Here is an 18,423-nt window from a genome sequence, read left to right as displayed (position 1 = left end):
TTCAAATATTTAAGTCGAGGTTCATGATAAGGTTCAGTGGCGGATCCAGGGGGGGGGGGTCCGGGGGTTGGAACCCCCCTTTTTTGGCCGATCAATGCATTTGAATGGGAGCATATAGTTGGAACCCCCCCTTTTTTAAATGGCTGGATCCGCCACTGAGGTTATACGGACGACGATACAAAATATTAAGAGTTATTTGACATTGCTAGTAGCCTACTGTTTTTGAATTGTTTTGATAAATCTGAAAATTATCTTAATTTTTCACAGAATAACAAATGATTTTTTGTATAGCATCTATACAGATGGCGGTACCAGCTGAGGATACCAGTGCGAATCTTCCTCGTTAACGTAAATGATATTAGAGATCTCGTTAAATATATGATTGGACATACTTATGTAGGATATATATATATATTTATAACAAACAAAACATCCGGAAAAACGGAGGTGATCATTGCAATGTTAATTTCCCACAGAGAAGTTTAAAATGCTACGTGCACTCATTTAGACTGTTTCGGAATGGCCCGAGGTACGTGAATCGTGTTGTCATTTGATTCTCTTTAAGAAAACAGCTTTTCGGAACAAATATTTCCACAAATAAAAAAATTAATCGCAATTTTTTGGTGGACAGCAAAACTTGAGCCAGACTATAATAGTGTATGATGTCAATTCAATTGATTTAGCATTATAATTTGACTTTCTCAAAATAGTACTTATTTTCGAAAAGAAGAACATCTTCAGATGAAATTGTTTTATTCTAAACTTATCAATAGATTTAGTAGTTTAATGTATTTTATTTATTTAACGGAATACTTTTTTAAAAATAAAACCGTGCGACCTCAAAATACAATTAATCTCAATCAATAGTTTATGTGTTATCATGAATAAATTCGCAAGCCTGCTGCAGTGATAGAATCCAGAGAGAAAACTTTCTAAGTTTCTGATCCAATTGTCGTTGACTTAGTCAATAGCAGATATGTATAAACTAACTATAGTGAAAGTTAAACGTCTAGAGGAAGAGCGGGATATCTTTAATGTTTAAAAGTGAAGATCCTTGATGTTTTGTTCGTTAGCTTTTATTCATGATGACAAAAGGAGAGATTTATTTTCTCGTGTTAACGTCAGCATGTTGGGTTCTGGATACTTTCGGAAATATAACGGAAAACTCTGGTAGGACCGGAAATATTACGGAAAACGCAGGTAAGAATTATTGTTTGTTCCCTTTTTTCATATTTTTTTTTACGTTATTGTCTAATTTTGATTATAATTTGAGTTTTTGTTTAATTGAAATGTTGGTGACTTATTAGTGTGGAATTCATCATTCGTTCTTGACAAGCTGAATAATAAGAGTTTAAGAAATTCCGAAACATTTCCTGACTCAAAATATGATTTAAAAGTAAGAAAAGAAATAGGTTATAAGTAGCATAGGAGACCGGCTGTATAATACCATATGTTACTAAAAGCTATGGGCACCATACTTTGTATCAAAGATTGAACTTTCATATTACGACATCTATGCACCGACCATTACCGTAAACTTACTTGTTTACACATGGTTCATTCATTTATTAGTTTAAATTATACTTTAGACTAGTTTTCTGCAACTGTAAGAACCTACAAAGACCAGCTATTTAAAGTATTTGATTACTGTTATTAGTCTCCGTACTAATAATATCTGATGACGCCTTTAGGGGTGCCTTAACAAAACAAAAACAGTTTTTGGACACTGTTTTGTTTATGTATCGTTTTTTGTGGACTTTCGATAGTGACTTTTCGTCGATTTTCTTTTTTACCATGGTTGGATTTCTTATTCTTTGAGTTATATTTTGGCAATTCTTTTTTAAGCCATTCTTTTGGTATCCATTGTTGTTGACATTATTGAAATACACTTCTAAAGGATGTATAGTCAGGTGAAATTTAAAAAACAAACACCTAGAATTAAAAAGGATACTTTAAATGTGTACCAAGTCAGGAATATGACAGTTGTTATCCATTTGTTTGATGTGTTTGAGCTTTTGATTTTGCCATATACATTTGATTACGGACTTTACGTTTTGGATTTTCCTCGGAGTTCAATATTTTGTAATTTTACTTTTTAGAAGAAAATTATTTGAGGAACAAAATAAGATAAAAATGATATAGGTCACAGAACTCCTTTTCGAGATATTTTGTCAAGGTAGGGAAAGGCTGACTCTCAAATTTAGCATTAGCATTATTTGGGTGTCAAATCGTAAGAAAAGAAATTTAAAATCTGGTTAAATTTTGGTAATGATCTTTTTATGAGCTTTTAGAGTCTTTTATAAAAAGAAAAGTGGATGCTATGGGGCAACATATTTTACTCTGTATCGTAGGTTTAAAACCACAGGATTACGATTATCTGACAAAGTTTTTAAAAGCGTTATATGACTATGTACAATGTAAAGAAAAAAATAAACGTTTATAATTCGCACTTTTTTTTCTCTCAAACAAAATGATATTTCAATTGCAATTGGTTTATTCAAATTCTTCCTAATCAACATGTTATGAAGTTAATCCTTCAGAATTTTTCGATGTTCCATGTTGGAAATATTAATTAAACGCGGGAAACAAATTAGAGTATTGAAATGGTAATGCCTTTGACCCCTTTAATGTTGTTTGTAATTGTTATATTTGTTTCAGACAAATTGATTGATATTTCCAATTTGTCAGCAAGTCATTAATTAAATGTATTTAATCATTTTTGGCATTTTCTTACAGAAGGAACGATACATATTCTATATAGTGTAGAGCAACTTAATAATGAGAAATATTTTTTACATGGTTAGGGTGACACATTTTCAATCAGTATTCATTTTACTTATTATATTTTATACCAAATCAATACAAAGTTTACATTGTACATGAAGGGTAAAAGCAACGAAACAAAACATTACAAAAAATACACTAAAATCTCAAAGTTGTATTGAATGTTATAGGCCTGGATTCGTGTGATCCATGTTCAGACAGTATAAAAGAAAACCGTTGTCGCGTATTCTTCATTTATCTAAACTTGACCAATTTACCTTTTTCATTTATTTATGAAAAATTATATTTGCATATATATATTATATTTGAACTGATGAGCATCATTTGCTCAATTTAAACAAGAATGTGTCCCCAGTATCCGGATGCCCCACTCGCACTATTATTTTCTATGTTCAGTGGACCGTGAAATTGGGGTCAAAACTCTTATTTGGCATTAAAATTAGAAAGATCATATCATAAGGAACATGTGTACTAAGTTTCAAGTTGATTGGACTTCAACTTCATCAAAAACTACCTTGACCAAAAACTTTAACCTGAAGCGGTACGAACGGACGAACAGACGAACGGACTGACGAACGAACGGACGTACAGACCAGAAAACATAATGCCCCTCTACTATCGTAGGTGGGGCATAAAAAAGAATTAAACTGCACCACATGTGATTTTCGACAATTATGTTTGTGGCAAAAATACATAAATACCAAAGGTAAATAGAAAGGTTGAAAAGCTGATATGATCGAGAAGGACAAAAAGTGCTACCAAACCCGAACACAGAATAAAAGATAATGCTTGAGGATGACACATTCCTTTATTTGAAAGAAATATGATACTGCATATTTTTGATTTCGATTTAAAAAAAAGGAACCGCATAACTTACAATGTATTTTAAAAGAAATGTTTCTTCGCTTCCAACGTTATTGAAAACTCAAAATGCAATCGACATGACAAGAATTATATTTAAATAGGCAACATTTTGTAAATTAGCAAAAATAAAAAAACACTAAATGAAACACAGGACAATGTCAATGATACTCTTACATGTAGTACGTTGCTCATCACTACTCTTAAAGTTAGAAAAGGCTTATGTGATATACAATAGGTTTGTAAATAAGATCTCTAATGCAGCAATTATTTCAGAAAAATATCTTTGAATTCATAGTTAACACTTACATCTTCATAACGATAATTGATTCGGAAATACAATATAATAAAGTAAACAGTGTCAATCTCAGCGCAGCAATTAGTTCAGACAAAAACAAATACAGTACAAGTACATGTTGTTATATAGTCTTGTTCCAAAGGCATTAGGGAGCTACCATTTGATTTTTAAAATTTTTTTTTAGTTGTAATCTCTGTCCTGACTTTTTATTTTTCATTCTGTTCGGTCCTGCCTTTTTTTTTTAGTTTATCCAGACTTTTTTTTACCTAAATTGTCGTCCTGACTTTTTTTTTTGCAAGTGTCTCATCCTGCCTTTTTTTTTTACTCAAAACTCCTGTCCTGCCTATTTTTTTCAAATTTCATCCTAGCCCCCCCCCCCCCCCCCATAAAAATCAAATGGTAGCTCCCTTACATCAGAATAAAGACGCAACCATGAAGTGACGCGATAATAGAGGTTATCGGTTCAGGTAGCGATAAACAGTTAGGAAAAAAGATTAAAATTTGCCCTCATAAATTTTACCATCCCCTTTTCAATGCTTTCTTGCAATATTAAGCTTAGTATACTGTTTGTGTCATATATGTACATAAAAAATTATGTATGTAATCAGAATCTTCCATATATTTTATATCCAGAATATAAAATGGTAAAATATAATTTCTTCTGAGTGTACCCATGGCAACAATTTGCATTTATTTGTTATAAAATATTGCAAAAAGGGGGGAAAAGATGTCACATATTTCCCCAAAATTTGGCTAAAATTAAATTTGATACCTTTTCTGAAACTGTGTACATATGTCATTCAGTAAATCCAATGATAATCATATGTCTTTCATCTAATTTGTTTGTTTTTGTAAAATTGCGTCCAAAACTTCGTGAAGAAAAAAGTGTTTGTTGTGTATTTATAACTGCATTTGGGTTCTTATATATATATAACACAACTTTCTAAATAAACGTGACTGCTTCTATAACTACATTTTATTAAACTGAACTATTTCATAGATACATACATACATGTAGGAAAGTATGAAAGATAGAAACCAGATGATATTTAATTGCCTTATTGTTTACAATGTCAAATTCTCTGCTGTAGGTTAAAAACTGCGTAGTATTTATAATCCGGTGATTTATAATAGAAGATAAAATAAACAGTCACACTATAGCATGTATAGGGAAAACGGTAGTATTACATTTTCCCAGCATTAGGTTAGCCTTTTGTGTACCCAAGAAAGGTGAAGGAAGTCAACGTAGGAGCGCTGTGATTGGATGTAGGGTACAATATATTTTTTTATTTATCTATGAATAACTGCAGTGTGTAAATTTACAATATAAATTTTTAAACCTATTGAAATATTTTCTAGAGAAATATTCGAAAAGGCTTCCAAAATTTCATAAATTTGGTGCAAAATGACGGTGGTCATGGATAACATAAACAAGCTCCGTTGGAAATTGGTCATGATACTATTGGCTTCAAGTTTTAGAATACAGTAATAAAGTACTAACACCACACATAACTGTTTTATCCAGGTTTTTATTATAAAAACTAGTAAATTTAGAAAATGTTAGTATTGTCGCCTATGGCAGAATAAATAGTACCGTTTTCCCTATAGTGTTTGTAAACATTACATTAGTTTCTGGACCGATGGCCGGTCTAGCTATGAAAATACGGATTGTCAAACAGAAAATGGCCTGTTAAAATAAGACATGTAAAGAATAGTTTTGATGCTCTTATAAACAATCTTTGAAGGCTAAATTAGTACTCAGCTGTCTAAAAATGAATTTTATTACACAATAACTTTCATATTTGAAAAATCCACCGGGGCCAAAATGCGAAACAAAACTCCTAACTATGTATTGATACCTAAGACGCTCTCAGAAACAAATAATGCTATACGTATATTGAGAAATGTGGGTTATAAGAAAATTAAACAGCAGCACAACGAAAAGAGCATCAAAGAGACAACTCGATCTAGTTATGTTTTCAATTTTATCATTCGATCGACCTCTCGTCTATACAGATACAGGGTGGCAGATAACATGAACCAATATAAACGTTGACTATAGACGTTTATATCCTTCTGGTATCCTATTCATGTTGCGAGCGAACGGTAATGTTTCAATGTGGGGTCCTCATTGTGGTCTGCGTTTAAGTCATGTCATTTAACTCAACAACGAATTATAAGGTTAAGCCATATTTCTTGATGAGCCAAATCTAAAATTACAAGTTTCTATTTTATTTTTCCATGGCGGAAAATTGTCGTATGGAAATCAAAACACATCATGTTCTAATACATTGGAAGTAACGCTTCTGACTAAAACTCGTGTTTGAATTCAATAAAAATTGCACTTCATCGTGTGTTATTGCAATGAATAACACGTATATATATGTAACACTCAGAAACGTGTCCTTCCCCCCAAACGTGTCCGATTCCCCCAAACGTGTCCACATCGACGTCACTGAACTGCAAAAACATGTCTAGTTGTCAAAGGGCGCCAAAGCGTGTCATTTGTATAAACGCTCAAACGTGAACATTTTTTAATAAACCCCCAATCGTGTCCAATCCCCCAAACGTGTCCATACCAAGCTTTTTATTTTACTGGAACTATCATTCGTGTTCATATTATAAAACGTAGGTTATTTGTGTGTTGTTTTTTTTTTTTTTTTTTTATTATTATCATTGTATACTCATTTTACGATCTTTTACTATTTCATTAAAAGATAAAAAAAAAAAATACTTAAATTCTTTTTCTATGCGCATTAAAATGTTTGCAGCATTTCACTCTATATAATGTGCCATACGTTGTATTTTGGAAGGCATTATTTTTTTTAATTTGTGCAACTTTTATTTGAAACGGCCTCTATATAACATAACAGACATTGAAGTAGTTTCTTACTGAAGTCATAAACAAATCGGTCTTTACTCGCATATATTTTTCTTTAGATTAGTGGTCATCCCAAATAACCATAAAAATTAATGCCCAATAATAAATTCCCGGTTTGATAATATAACCTATCTACAGTATATATCGTTAATATGATATCGTTCAAAAAACGAATGAAATATTTGGCACTGGACGTTAATTCTCTTGTTCGTGTGTCTTTAGTGACGCTCGTATCCTAAAATTTATTAAAAATTCTAACATGACGTCCTTCAAACACTTTGAGTACACACCCGTGGTAAAATATGAATATATTGGTTGGGCTGTTCTGATTGTACTCCCACGTCATATGATTGTTTATGGATGGAGTACACGACGTCATAGAATGATAACGTAATAGTTTAAGCATTTTTCGGGAAAATACACGCTTCTGATACCGAAAATCATCACCAGAATGAAACGTAAACAAACAATACTAAAATGTGGTATAAGCCCTTTTTTATATACATAGAAGATATATAAGTAAATTATCATTAAAATTCATCCAAATCTATCTAAATATATTATTGGAAATAGTTTGAGCATGTCACTAAATCTGTTTGCTCCGTTCTTTACCGCCAATCTTAAAGTGGGTTAATTTATGGGAACGGCAAATATTTGCCTCCATCTAGTGCGCTTTGAACCAAAACAATTGCTATATTTGTCTTATCAGAATCGAAATAATTCATGGGGGCTTGAATATATCTCAATTTTACCACGGGTTGTCCCTTTATGCCGATATTTTACCCCTCGCTATCGCTCAGGGTAAAATATTTGTCATAAAGGGCCAACCCGTGGTAAAATAACGATATATTCAAGCCCCCATGAATTATTTCTTAATTAGAACTGTTAAAAAAAGATGGAAGGTCAATTCGACTGAAAGCCCACCGTGCGATATTCTGATTAATATAAAAGGCATCATCGGAGTTTATTAGTATAAAATAATTTACATAGTAAACGATTAATTGAACTGTACCAGAATTATTTGTATGTTCGCTTTAAATGAGCATGAAATACTTGCAACTGGACAATAAGCAAAATAAGTCAAAAGTTAATGCATATGTTACATATTCAATTTTCAGTAATGATAATCATTAACAACCGGCATTGAACAAGTTAATGCTAATAAATTACCACTTCATCAACTATGTCCCCCATCATAGAACTGCCGTGAACGTTATTGATGTCGCGTTTAGGACATGTATTAGCGCTAAAAGACGCCAGACGTTCGGGCGTTTAAAAGTGGACACGTTTGGGCGAATAACAATAGTATCGGGCACGTTTGGGGGTTCTAAAATCGGACACGTTTGGGGAATATTGAATATTATGGACACGCTTGGGGAGAATAGACACGTTTGGGGAAATCGGACACGTTTGGGGGGAAGGACACGTTTGGGAGTGTTACATATATATGTGTGGTAAAGAAAAATGTATAAGGTCATTTCAAGGTGAAGGCCGTACGATGATCCATAGTTCGTTTAATCTGCAGTGGATAGCACGCTTTAAAGCAACCAGACCTTATCAATTTATATATCTTGATACACAAAGCATATATATTTGATACATAATGAAAAAGTCAAGTTCAAGCAATTTCAAACAAAATCACCACAGCTCAGATGCATGCTTCGGCGTGAGCAATGGCTCCGTGTTGAAGACCGTACTCTAACCTTTAATGGTTTACTTTACAAATTGTGACTTGGATGAAGAGTTGTCTTAATATTGGCACTCATACCGCATCTTCTTCTTATATATATTCAACAATAAACAGGGGGAATGTTTGCAAGCGCTCATCCTTCTCCTAACCTTGAAAAGTGGTGTAACAGCACATTATAATAATACACTAAAAATCAGTTGCAAAGAGCTTGAATCATCAGATTGTCTCGAAGCACAAAAGCAACAAACAAAAAGACAAAATACCCAACGGTTCCGATCTAAGAATACTTCTTGTTTGACAATCCGTATTTTCATAGCTAGACAGGCCATCGGTCCAGAAACTAATGTAATGTTTACAATTCATGTGTGTTTTTAAATTTAGGTCATTATATGGTTTGGAGTTTAGTGTGACATCCATTCTCATTGAATTAGTACACATTTTGTTTAGAGGCCAGCTGAGGTCTGCTTCCTGGTGCAGAATTTTTCACTGTGATGAAGATTCATCGGTGACCTTCGGCTGTTTTCTGCCCTTTGATCGGGTAATGTCTTTTTGGAGCATTCCCCATTTCCATCCTTAATTTTATTGTATTACCGAAAGCTTGTCGAAAGCCAATTACAACTGATAATAAAATACAGCTTTCCCTTACTCGAAGATCAATCACTGTTCAATCAAAGGGTTTAGTGTATAAACGTCATAAACAATCAAAATACATATATCTATCGACACAATGTACATGTACGTAGGACCAAAACTGTCATAAACCAAACGCAATACATATTTAGTTATAATATATTTCGTTATCTTACAATCATTATGTACTACTATATGTTTTTTTGTTCTTCAAATGAGCAACTAATTAACATAAATTGTATCTTGATATATATTTATTTTGTTGGGTTGCTGTCTTATTACAGTATACAGATATTATCTCAATTTCATAACTTACACAAGTACATGTATGAATATGATGACCTATCTCTTCATATAAAAAAGAAGATGTGGTATGATTGCCAATGAGACAACTATCCACAAAAGACCAAAATGACACAGACATTAACAACTATAGGTCAACGTACGGCCTTCAACAATGAGAAAAGCCCATACCGCATAGTCAGCTATAAAAGGCCCCGATAAGACAATGTAAAACAATTCAAACGAGAAAACTAACGGCCTTATTTATGTAAAAAAAATGAACGAAAAACAAATATGTAACACATAAACAAACGAAAACCACTGAAATTACAGGCTCCTGACTTGGGACAGGCACATACATAAATAATGTGGCGGGGTTAAACATGTCATTTTACTGTTCCTAGATTTTACTTAAAAGTGCACTTCGTCAAAGCTTATTTTTTAAGTACTAGTTCATCATGATCTTTCTAGACTGAATTTCATTTCATAATGCTAAATGCGCTAACATTTAATTCAGAAAACATGTAAATTTAAACAATGCAGAAAAGCGTACAAATGTAAAATGTCTTGGTGTGATGTATTATACATTTTATATTTTAATAGTCTATCCACGCAGACTTTATTTATCTGTTCACGATTTTTGAGTTAATCATCCATGTAACTGCAATCATGGGAATAATATTAGACATATCTTGTTATCTGATAATATGTTCATCTTAATGCAATTGCACCAGGAACGCTTGTAATAACTTCTCAGGGATCAATACGTAGATGATAATATTTGCAAACCATTCTTTTCTACGTCTTACTAATATACCGTTATTACCAGGCAACAATAGTCAAAAGTTCCCGACCAACCAACTGTTACATGTACACCTTTATTGTCAAACAATAACCGAGGAACACCAAGTGTAGACCGTTTGACTACGTACTACTACATATAAAAAACCCAAATACCTTGTTGAGGATATATTTGAATTGAAAAAGTTTTGCTAGATCTAAATATAGAGAAGAAGTGTTCTGATTTCTTGTGAAACAAATCTTCATACGAGACCAAATGACACAGAAATGAACAACTATAGGTCACCGTACGGACTTCAACCATGAGTAAAGCCCGTATCGCATATTCAGCTATAAAGGGCCCGATAAGACAAATGCAAAACAATTCAAATGAGAAAACTAACGGTCCAATTCATGTACAAATAAATGTACAAAACACAGGAACAAACGACAACCAATGAATTACAGGCTCCTGACTTGGGACAGACAGACACATATAGAATGTGGAGGGGGTTAAACATGTTAGCGGGATCTCAATCCTCCCCTTACCAAATATAGGGGTGTAACAGTACAACATATGAACAAACTATATAAAACAGTTGAAAAAGTCTTAACTCATTAGATGGATACAAATATATTTTTTTTTAACAAATACACAGAGGACGTGGCAGGGTACTTGTACATTCCAACAACTAAAAGAAACTAGTAAGAACAGATTTAGGAGTACAGATATGAGAGTTCTTTACCTAATTCAAAGCCAATACCAATTCGCAACCATGCAATAAAAGAAATCAATACATGCATCTTAAACTAAAGAATCTAATAGATAAAATTGAGAATGGAAATGGGGAATGTGTCAAAGAGACAACAACCCGACCAAATAAAAAACAACAGCAGAGGGTCACCAACAGGTCTTCAATGTAGCGAGAAATTCCCGCACCCGGAGGCGTCCTTCAGCTGGCCCCTTAACAAATATATACTAGTCCAGTGATAATGAACGCCATACTAATTTCCAAATTGTACACAAGAAACTAAATTAAAAATTAAAATAATACAAGACTAACAAAGGCCAGAGGCTCCTGACTTGGGACAGGCGCAAAAATGCGGCGGGGTTAAACATGTTTGTGAGATCTCAACCCTCCCCCTATACCTCTAACCAATGTAGAAAAGTAAACGCATAACAATACGCACATTAAAATTCAGTTCAAGAGAAGTCCGAGTCTGATGTCAGAAGATGTAACCAAAGAAAATAAACAAAATGACAATAATACATAAATAACAACAGACTACTAGCAGTTAACTAACATGTCGCATCTCCAGACTTCAATTAAACTGACTGAAAGATTATGATTTCATCATATGAACATCAGGCACAATCCTTCCCGTTAGGGGTTTAGTATCATACCATCATAACATATATGAGAAGAACATAACCCGTGTCATGCCAACAACTGTTTTTAGAATAAATGTGTTTAGTTCCGATGCAAAGACCTTATCAGTGACTCAATATTAACGCCAAAATATGCAATCTTTAATGACTTGACAACAGTATCGTTATTATATCCCTTCTTAATAAGTCTATTCAAAGGTTTTGTAAGTTTCTGAGGTGAATACTGACACCTTTGTGCTTTATAATGAATATTTCCATAAAAAATTGGATGTGAAATACCTGAACGTATTAGAAGTCTGCATGTTGAGCTATATTTACGAATGATGTCTTTATACCGATGATAAAATTTAGTAAACGTTTTGACTAGTTTGAGATATCGAAAACCCTGGTGTAATAATTTTTCAGTAATACATAAATTTCTCTCGTTAAAATCTAAAACATTGTTACATACACGAGCGAATCGTACAAGTTGAGATATATAAACACCGTAAGATGGTGACAAGGGAACGTCACATCTAAAAACGGATAATTAACGATAGGAAATGAAAAATTATCCCTTTTATCATAAATTTTAGTATTCAGCTTGGTATATATAGATTCTACAAATATAGTCCCTAGTGCTGACAGTGGGTTACTTGCCAATATGTTTTATACCCCTTCCAAATTTATTTCCCCATGTTTTATGCCTTAAATTGCAAGTAGGAGTGAAATTACACTATAAAAATATTTGGGTCCAGAATTTTAAAGGAAAGTAGTGATTTGGTCCAGCTGAAAAAGGTTAAAAATTAGCACTTCGGAAGCTGTAAAAAGATTTCAAGACGCCCTAAACATAAAATTGTCCATATTTTGTGTTAGAGCCGATGAAGTTTTCTGTAATTTTGATATAATTTGTCCCAAAAGTATTACACTGTAAAAATTTCATTGAGAAAGCGCAGGTTTGATTTTTTTTTAATTTTCATTTATGTTCTAAAAGAAATGCACTACGAATTAATTGTGGTCTCGGACCATACATTTGTATTTATCCACATGTTCTTCTATTTAAATGATCTGCAAAGCTCAGGTGTTTTTTCTATGTGAAGTTACCAGGCATTGTCGTCTTTTTACATGGAAACTCAGAGGCCAGAAAATATGACGACATAATCAAATTTTGTATTTTTGTAAAATTTAATCAATTCAAACAAAATATGTATCTGATTTTTTTTAAAGTTTTAAATAAAAAATAATATTTGTTTAATTGTCACACACAGGGGATTTCTGTTGTTAGTGGATACAGTTTATTCATTTTTGATAAAGAGATTCATGTTTTCTATTACTGAAAAGATAAAAGAAAAATAAGTCGGATTAATTGCTGTTTCAAGTTTTATATAAACACAAACTGGTGTTAATAAAAGACAGTTCCAAGGTCAACAGTGCATAATTCATATAAAAACGATAATGAGTATGTTCATATTGATATAAAAATAATTAGGGCCTTTTAATCTAGATAATTTGCTCTATAATGTTTATTAAATAACGTAATCAACATGTGATTAATTAATTTTATTGTCAGTTTATCTTTCTGCTAATATTATTATCGATAAAGACGTTAGAAGCTTACTTTTTAATCGTAAATAATAATAAATTCACTACCTTTAAACTTAAACACCCAATAATGTATTAGTTGAAGACCTCCAATGCCGTTCCGTCTGAGATCTTCTCTAATGTTTATTATCTACATTTGTTGTAATGGTTGGTATCATCAACTTTGACAGCACAATTAAGTTACTAGTTTCAAAAGAAGCAGGTGGAATGAATCGATTCTTTCTCTGTTTTGGTTTACATTTGTCTTCATGTTAGTACAGTGAAACCTGATAAAACCGAACCCTTAATAAACCGGAAATCTGTATAATCCAAACTTTTTCTCAAGACCAATCATATCACTTTTTATGTATTGTGAACCTGATGAAACCGAATCCTGCCAAAGCCGAACAAAATCTCAAGTCCTGAAAGGGTTCGGTTTTGTCAGGTTTTACTGTATTTCACTTATATTTGCCCCACATTCATTTTTCTGTGTCATGCAATGCAGGACGAATATCAATATTATTGTTCTGGTTTGAACTGTTTCACATTTGTCGTGTCTGGCCCTTATATAGCTTGCAATGCAATATGGGTTGTTTTTCATTGTTGAAGGCCGTAGTATCGTAACCTATTGTTAGAAATGTCTATGTTATTTAGTCTCTGGCGAAGAGTTGTCTCATTGTCAATCATACCACATCTTCTCTTTTTAACTATGATAAACATGCAATACTAAGTGTACATAGGGGACTTCATTCATCAGTCGACTCTGCTATATAACTTCAGCTTGTATGCAGTAGTACAGCGTACTTGAATATTTAATATAACTGGTACCCCGTCCTTTAGCATGTTTGAACATTAATGTATATTTAACTGGTACCCAGTCCTTTAGCATCCGTGAAGATTCAATATGTAACTGGTACCCAATCTTTTATTCTTTCTATCAATATGTAAATGGTACTCAGTTATCCTTATTGAGCAATTATTATGTTACTGATGTCAGATATGTAAATGATATATCCGGAGTCAAATCATTTTATATTTAATGTGGTATGGGTGGCTTTCGCCATGGTGGATTGTGAAAAAACAAAGAATCTAAGGTCCTTATTTACAGTTAACAAATGTGAATTTGCATTTAAAAGAACACATTTTTAAGATTTAAACTTATAGCTATTAATATTTTTACAAGTGTGAATTATGATAGCTTGATTATTAATATTCATAATAGGTCAATTTAGCGGTTTTAAGTGAAAAATAATACATTCGATAGTGCACTCGTTACATTGTAAATTGTTTTACAAATTAATTTAGATGTCCGCGTGACTTAATTTATATTTGTTCCCTAGCTATGCATCGCTCGTTCAGCTCAACTTAGCGGTTTTAAGTGAAACATGAATACATTCGATAGTGCATTCGTTAGCTTGAGTCAAGAAACTGTTTAACAAATTGTAATACTTTGAAACTATTAAGCCATGCCGTTGTTCTATGTTTAACGGTAACCGTACATGTATATTCCGAAAGCCTCGGTCACACCTTAAGCCTCGGTCACACCTTACCGGATAGCACGAACGGACGCCTAACGGGTGAAAATAAAAGTTGTCCGTTGACAAAATTGTTATCCGTTGGGCGTCCGTTGATGTACTGACCGAATAAAACGGACGAGTAACGAATGCATAACGGACACACACCGGATATGCAACGTAAGAGAATCGGAAACGTAACGGACAGAACGGATGTCGAACTTACATCCAACGGACGAGTACCGCATTAAAGGGACACCTAACGGAAGCGTACCGGATAAAACGGATGAACAAGATATACGGAAAAGTTAAAGTCGACAATAATAATACATGTAAATCGCATAAATATTCAAAATGTTTCTGTGTAACTGGTTTTGGTTTGTTCTTCAAAATGCCGCCAAAGTGCAGTGTCGGGCCCGAATAAGAGCTCTGCTTGATTGTGAATACGTACCCTTACTCTACGATCGATTATGAATAATAAGAATTGATGAACCTTAAGAAATCTGACATACAAATAATTGGCATTTCTGTCCGTTCGAGCTATCCGTTAAGGTGTGACCGAGGCTTTACCGGATAGCTCGAACGGACGCCTAACGGATAACTTTTTTTCAATCCGTTCATGTCCGTTATACGTCCGTTGTTATCCGTTAGACGTCCGTCCATATCCGTTGCATGTCCGTTAAGCGTACGTTTTATCCGCCGACGTCCGTTCTGTCCGGTGGATAATTTTGAGCATGTTCAAAACTTTGAACGGACGTCCAACGGATAAAATGTCCGTTTTGTACGGTACTCGTCCGTTTCGTTTCCGTTTTGTATCCGTTACGTGTCCGTTATACATCCGTTGGAGGTCTGGAAGATAAATTAACAAACGGAGTTCTACCGGACGTTTAAAGGATAAAACGGATGTTGAACGAAAAAGAAACGGACTTCTACCGGACGTATAACGGATGATGAACGGATCTGAAACGGATTTATGCCAATTGAAAATTTCGCGTCAGAAATGCCAATTATTGGTATGTCAGATTTCTTAAGGTTCATGAATTCTTATTATTCATAATCGGCCTTAGAGTAAGGGCGATTCTTCACAATCAAGCAGCTCTTATTCAGGTTAGACACTGACCTTTTGCGGTATTTTTAAGAATAAACCAAAACCAGTTACACCTAAACATTTTGAATATTTATGCGATGTACATGTATTATTATTGTCGCCTTTATTTTTTCCGTATATATTGTTCATCCGTTTTATCAGGTACGCTTCCGTTAGGTGTCATTTTCATGCGGTACTCGTTCGTTGGATGTACGTTCGACATCCGTTCTGTCCGGTACGTTTCCGTTTCTCGTACGTTGCATATCCGGTGTGTGTCCGTTAGGCATCCGTTACACGTCCGTTTTATTCGGTTAGTACATCAACGGACTCCCAACGGATAACAATTTTGTCAACGAACAACTTTTATTTTCACCCGTTAGGCGTCCGTTCGTGCTATCCGGTAAGGTGTGACCGAGGCTTAATCTGCAGACGTTTGAGATCTGAACATCTGCAGCAATGACGCTTTGTAGTTAAAACAAACTTCAGAACGACAAACCGGTAATCGTGCTGTCTCAGAAACAGTTCGAAATTGCGGTGCATTACAACCCTCTAAATATCTATAATGAGCTCATTTATCGCCTCATAATCTATACATTATTTGTATATCATACCAATGATACAGATGAGTATAATTCATAATGTTGGCCAACCAAATCATTTATTTCTAAAATACGACATAATCTGATATTATTTTTATATTGAAATTGGAAATAATTCTTAACGTCTAATTAATCTGAAGAATATTGTTTAGTTGGCTGAGTTGTAAGTGTAATGAACCATTTTATTACAATCTAGGGAACATTGTGAAGTATAATATACAATATATATAATTAATAGCGCTGCTATTCAAGATCATGTTATGAACTCTATATGCTAATTTGATAGATGTCTTTGGAGGTCTGTATGAGAATTCTTCATTTCTTTATTTTTCGAATTTTGACCATTTTTATCAATGATTATACATCGTTTTTATCTCATCATACATGTATATTATAGCCACGATCTTTATTTTATCCCCCTTTATTCTTGTACACCCCATACTATTCGATCTGTATACACAATCTAGACCCTCAGTGATGTACATTGTACTTGCAGTAATAAGAAGAAATATTCCGAGTATGTTGAATCCAAATACTGGTCCCATAATGTTAAAACAATGATAACAACTTATCTTAAAGTTTAATATACAGTAAAACCGATATAAAAAAAGTCCTCTTTTGGAGCAGATAAAAGTAAAGTAAAAGGTGATTTTTAATTGAGGTTCAAAATGCACTATGATAATTATAAGTACAGATGGACTGAAAGACTTTTAAAGTTAAGACAGTTTTTTTAATGACAGAAAGACCTTGCCAAAACAGGTTTTTGCAGGTTTGACTTATTTGACTCAGGTTCAATAACTTTATTTAGAAACTGTTGACGTATACATATACTTCAAATGATAAAGTCTCCTATTTACTGGGAAAAAAATAATTAAATCCTAGACAAAAGTTCTGAAATGATTTACCTTTGACTTAGTGTTATCAGGCTTATGAAACTACCTCGAATAGGCGGAGATTTTAAGATTTATGTACATAACAATTGCCTAACAACGAAACAAGATTGAAATTAAACATAACAAAACGTTTATTTATCCATTTAGTTATTTCAAATTATTCAGATCTGAAATTTTTTTTCATGATTCCTTACAATCAAACTTAGATTGCTTTGTTTTCGGGAAGATTATATTACAGTAAAACCTGACTAAACCGAACCCTTTCGGGACTTGAGATTTTGTTCGGTTTTTGCAGGTATTCGGTTTCAACAGGTTCACAATGCATACAATGTGATATGATTGGTCTTCAGAACAAGTTTGGATTAGACAGGTTTCCGGTTTATTCAGGGTTCGGTTTTATCAGGTTTCACTGTATATATTTATAATGGCCTTTTGCTCTGCTTTTTATGCATTTATTGTATATATCTGCCATTAAATGCTAGTGCTTATATTTATTTATTTATTGTTTTTATGCTTTTAGTCTGTTATATTTTATGATCTTCAAGTGATTTGCCGATTCTCCCGTTTCAATGCACATAGAGGCGCTTGCCACATGAACTTTGACTCTGGAGGCTCACAAATCAAATATATTTGCTTTCATTATATTGCATGTTTTTTTCATTTTTATTTGGTAGTATTTGCATGATGCTGCATGATTTTTTATGTGACAGTCGGTTAAAGAGCTCACCAGAGCTCATGTTTCCAGAGCTCATGTTTTGTCTGTTATTATGTATATATACATGTATGCCGACTCTAAATAAAATTTACTTACTTACTTACTTATACATCAGTACCAGAAATAATAATAAAAAAAAAACCCAGAGTATTTTAATTTAGAGAATACGTTTTAGAGATTAATGAACACCAGACTAAGCACCATTTATTACGATATGCAACAAGTCAATGGAGAAGCAATTAATAGAAGAAAATCGATCAATCCTTGATTTGAAATGTCGAAAATCATTGAAGTGATAAAGTAGACATATTGTGTTACTTTACAACGATGAAGCCCGAGAGGTGTTACGCTGTAATTAAACCTACCATATCTGTAGTACTAAACAAAATGTGTTTTATCAGTTCGGAAATGAAGAAATCCTATATTAATCTTTACTGAATTTATCCAATAATAGCCTGT

The 18,423-nt window shown here is 33.3% G+C and overlaps 1 protein-coding gene across 1 annotated transcript in view; it reads left to right on the top strand.

The window, feature by feature from the left end:
- The first annotated feature begins 880 nt into the window (after positions 1–880).
- Positions 881–18,423, top strand: part of LOC143051295 (neuronal acetylcholine receptor subunit alpha-10-like) — a 31,016-nt gene continuing 13,473 nt past the window's right edge. The window contains exon 1 of the mRNA XM_076224245.1: positions 881–1,200. Coding sequence (XP_076080360.1) covers positions 1,083–1,200 — 118 coding nt within the window. The 5' untranslated portion in view covers positions 881–1,082. The remainder of the gene's footprint in view (positions 1,201–18,423) is intronic.

This window comes from Mytilus galloprovincialis, chromosome 11 (genome assembly GCF_965363235.1).
Source record: "Mytilus galloprovincialis chromosome 11, xbMytGall1.hap1.1, whole genome shotgun sequence".
NCBI lineage: Eukaryota > Metazoa > Mollusca > Bivalvia > Mytilida > Mytilidae > Mytilus > Mytilus galloprovincialis.
The sequence above is the reverse complement of the archived record's forward strand: the minus strand, read 5'-3'. Positions and strand labels throughout refer to the sequence as shown.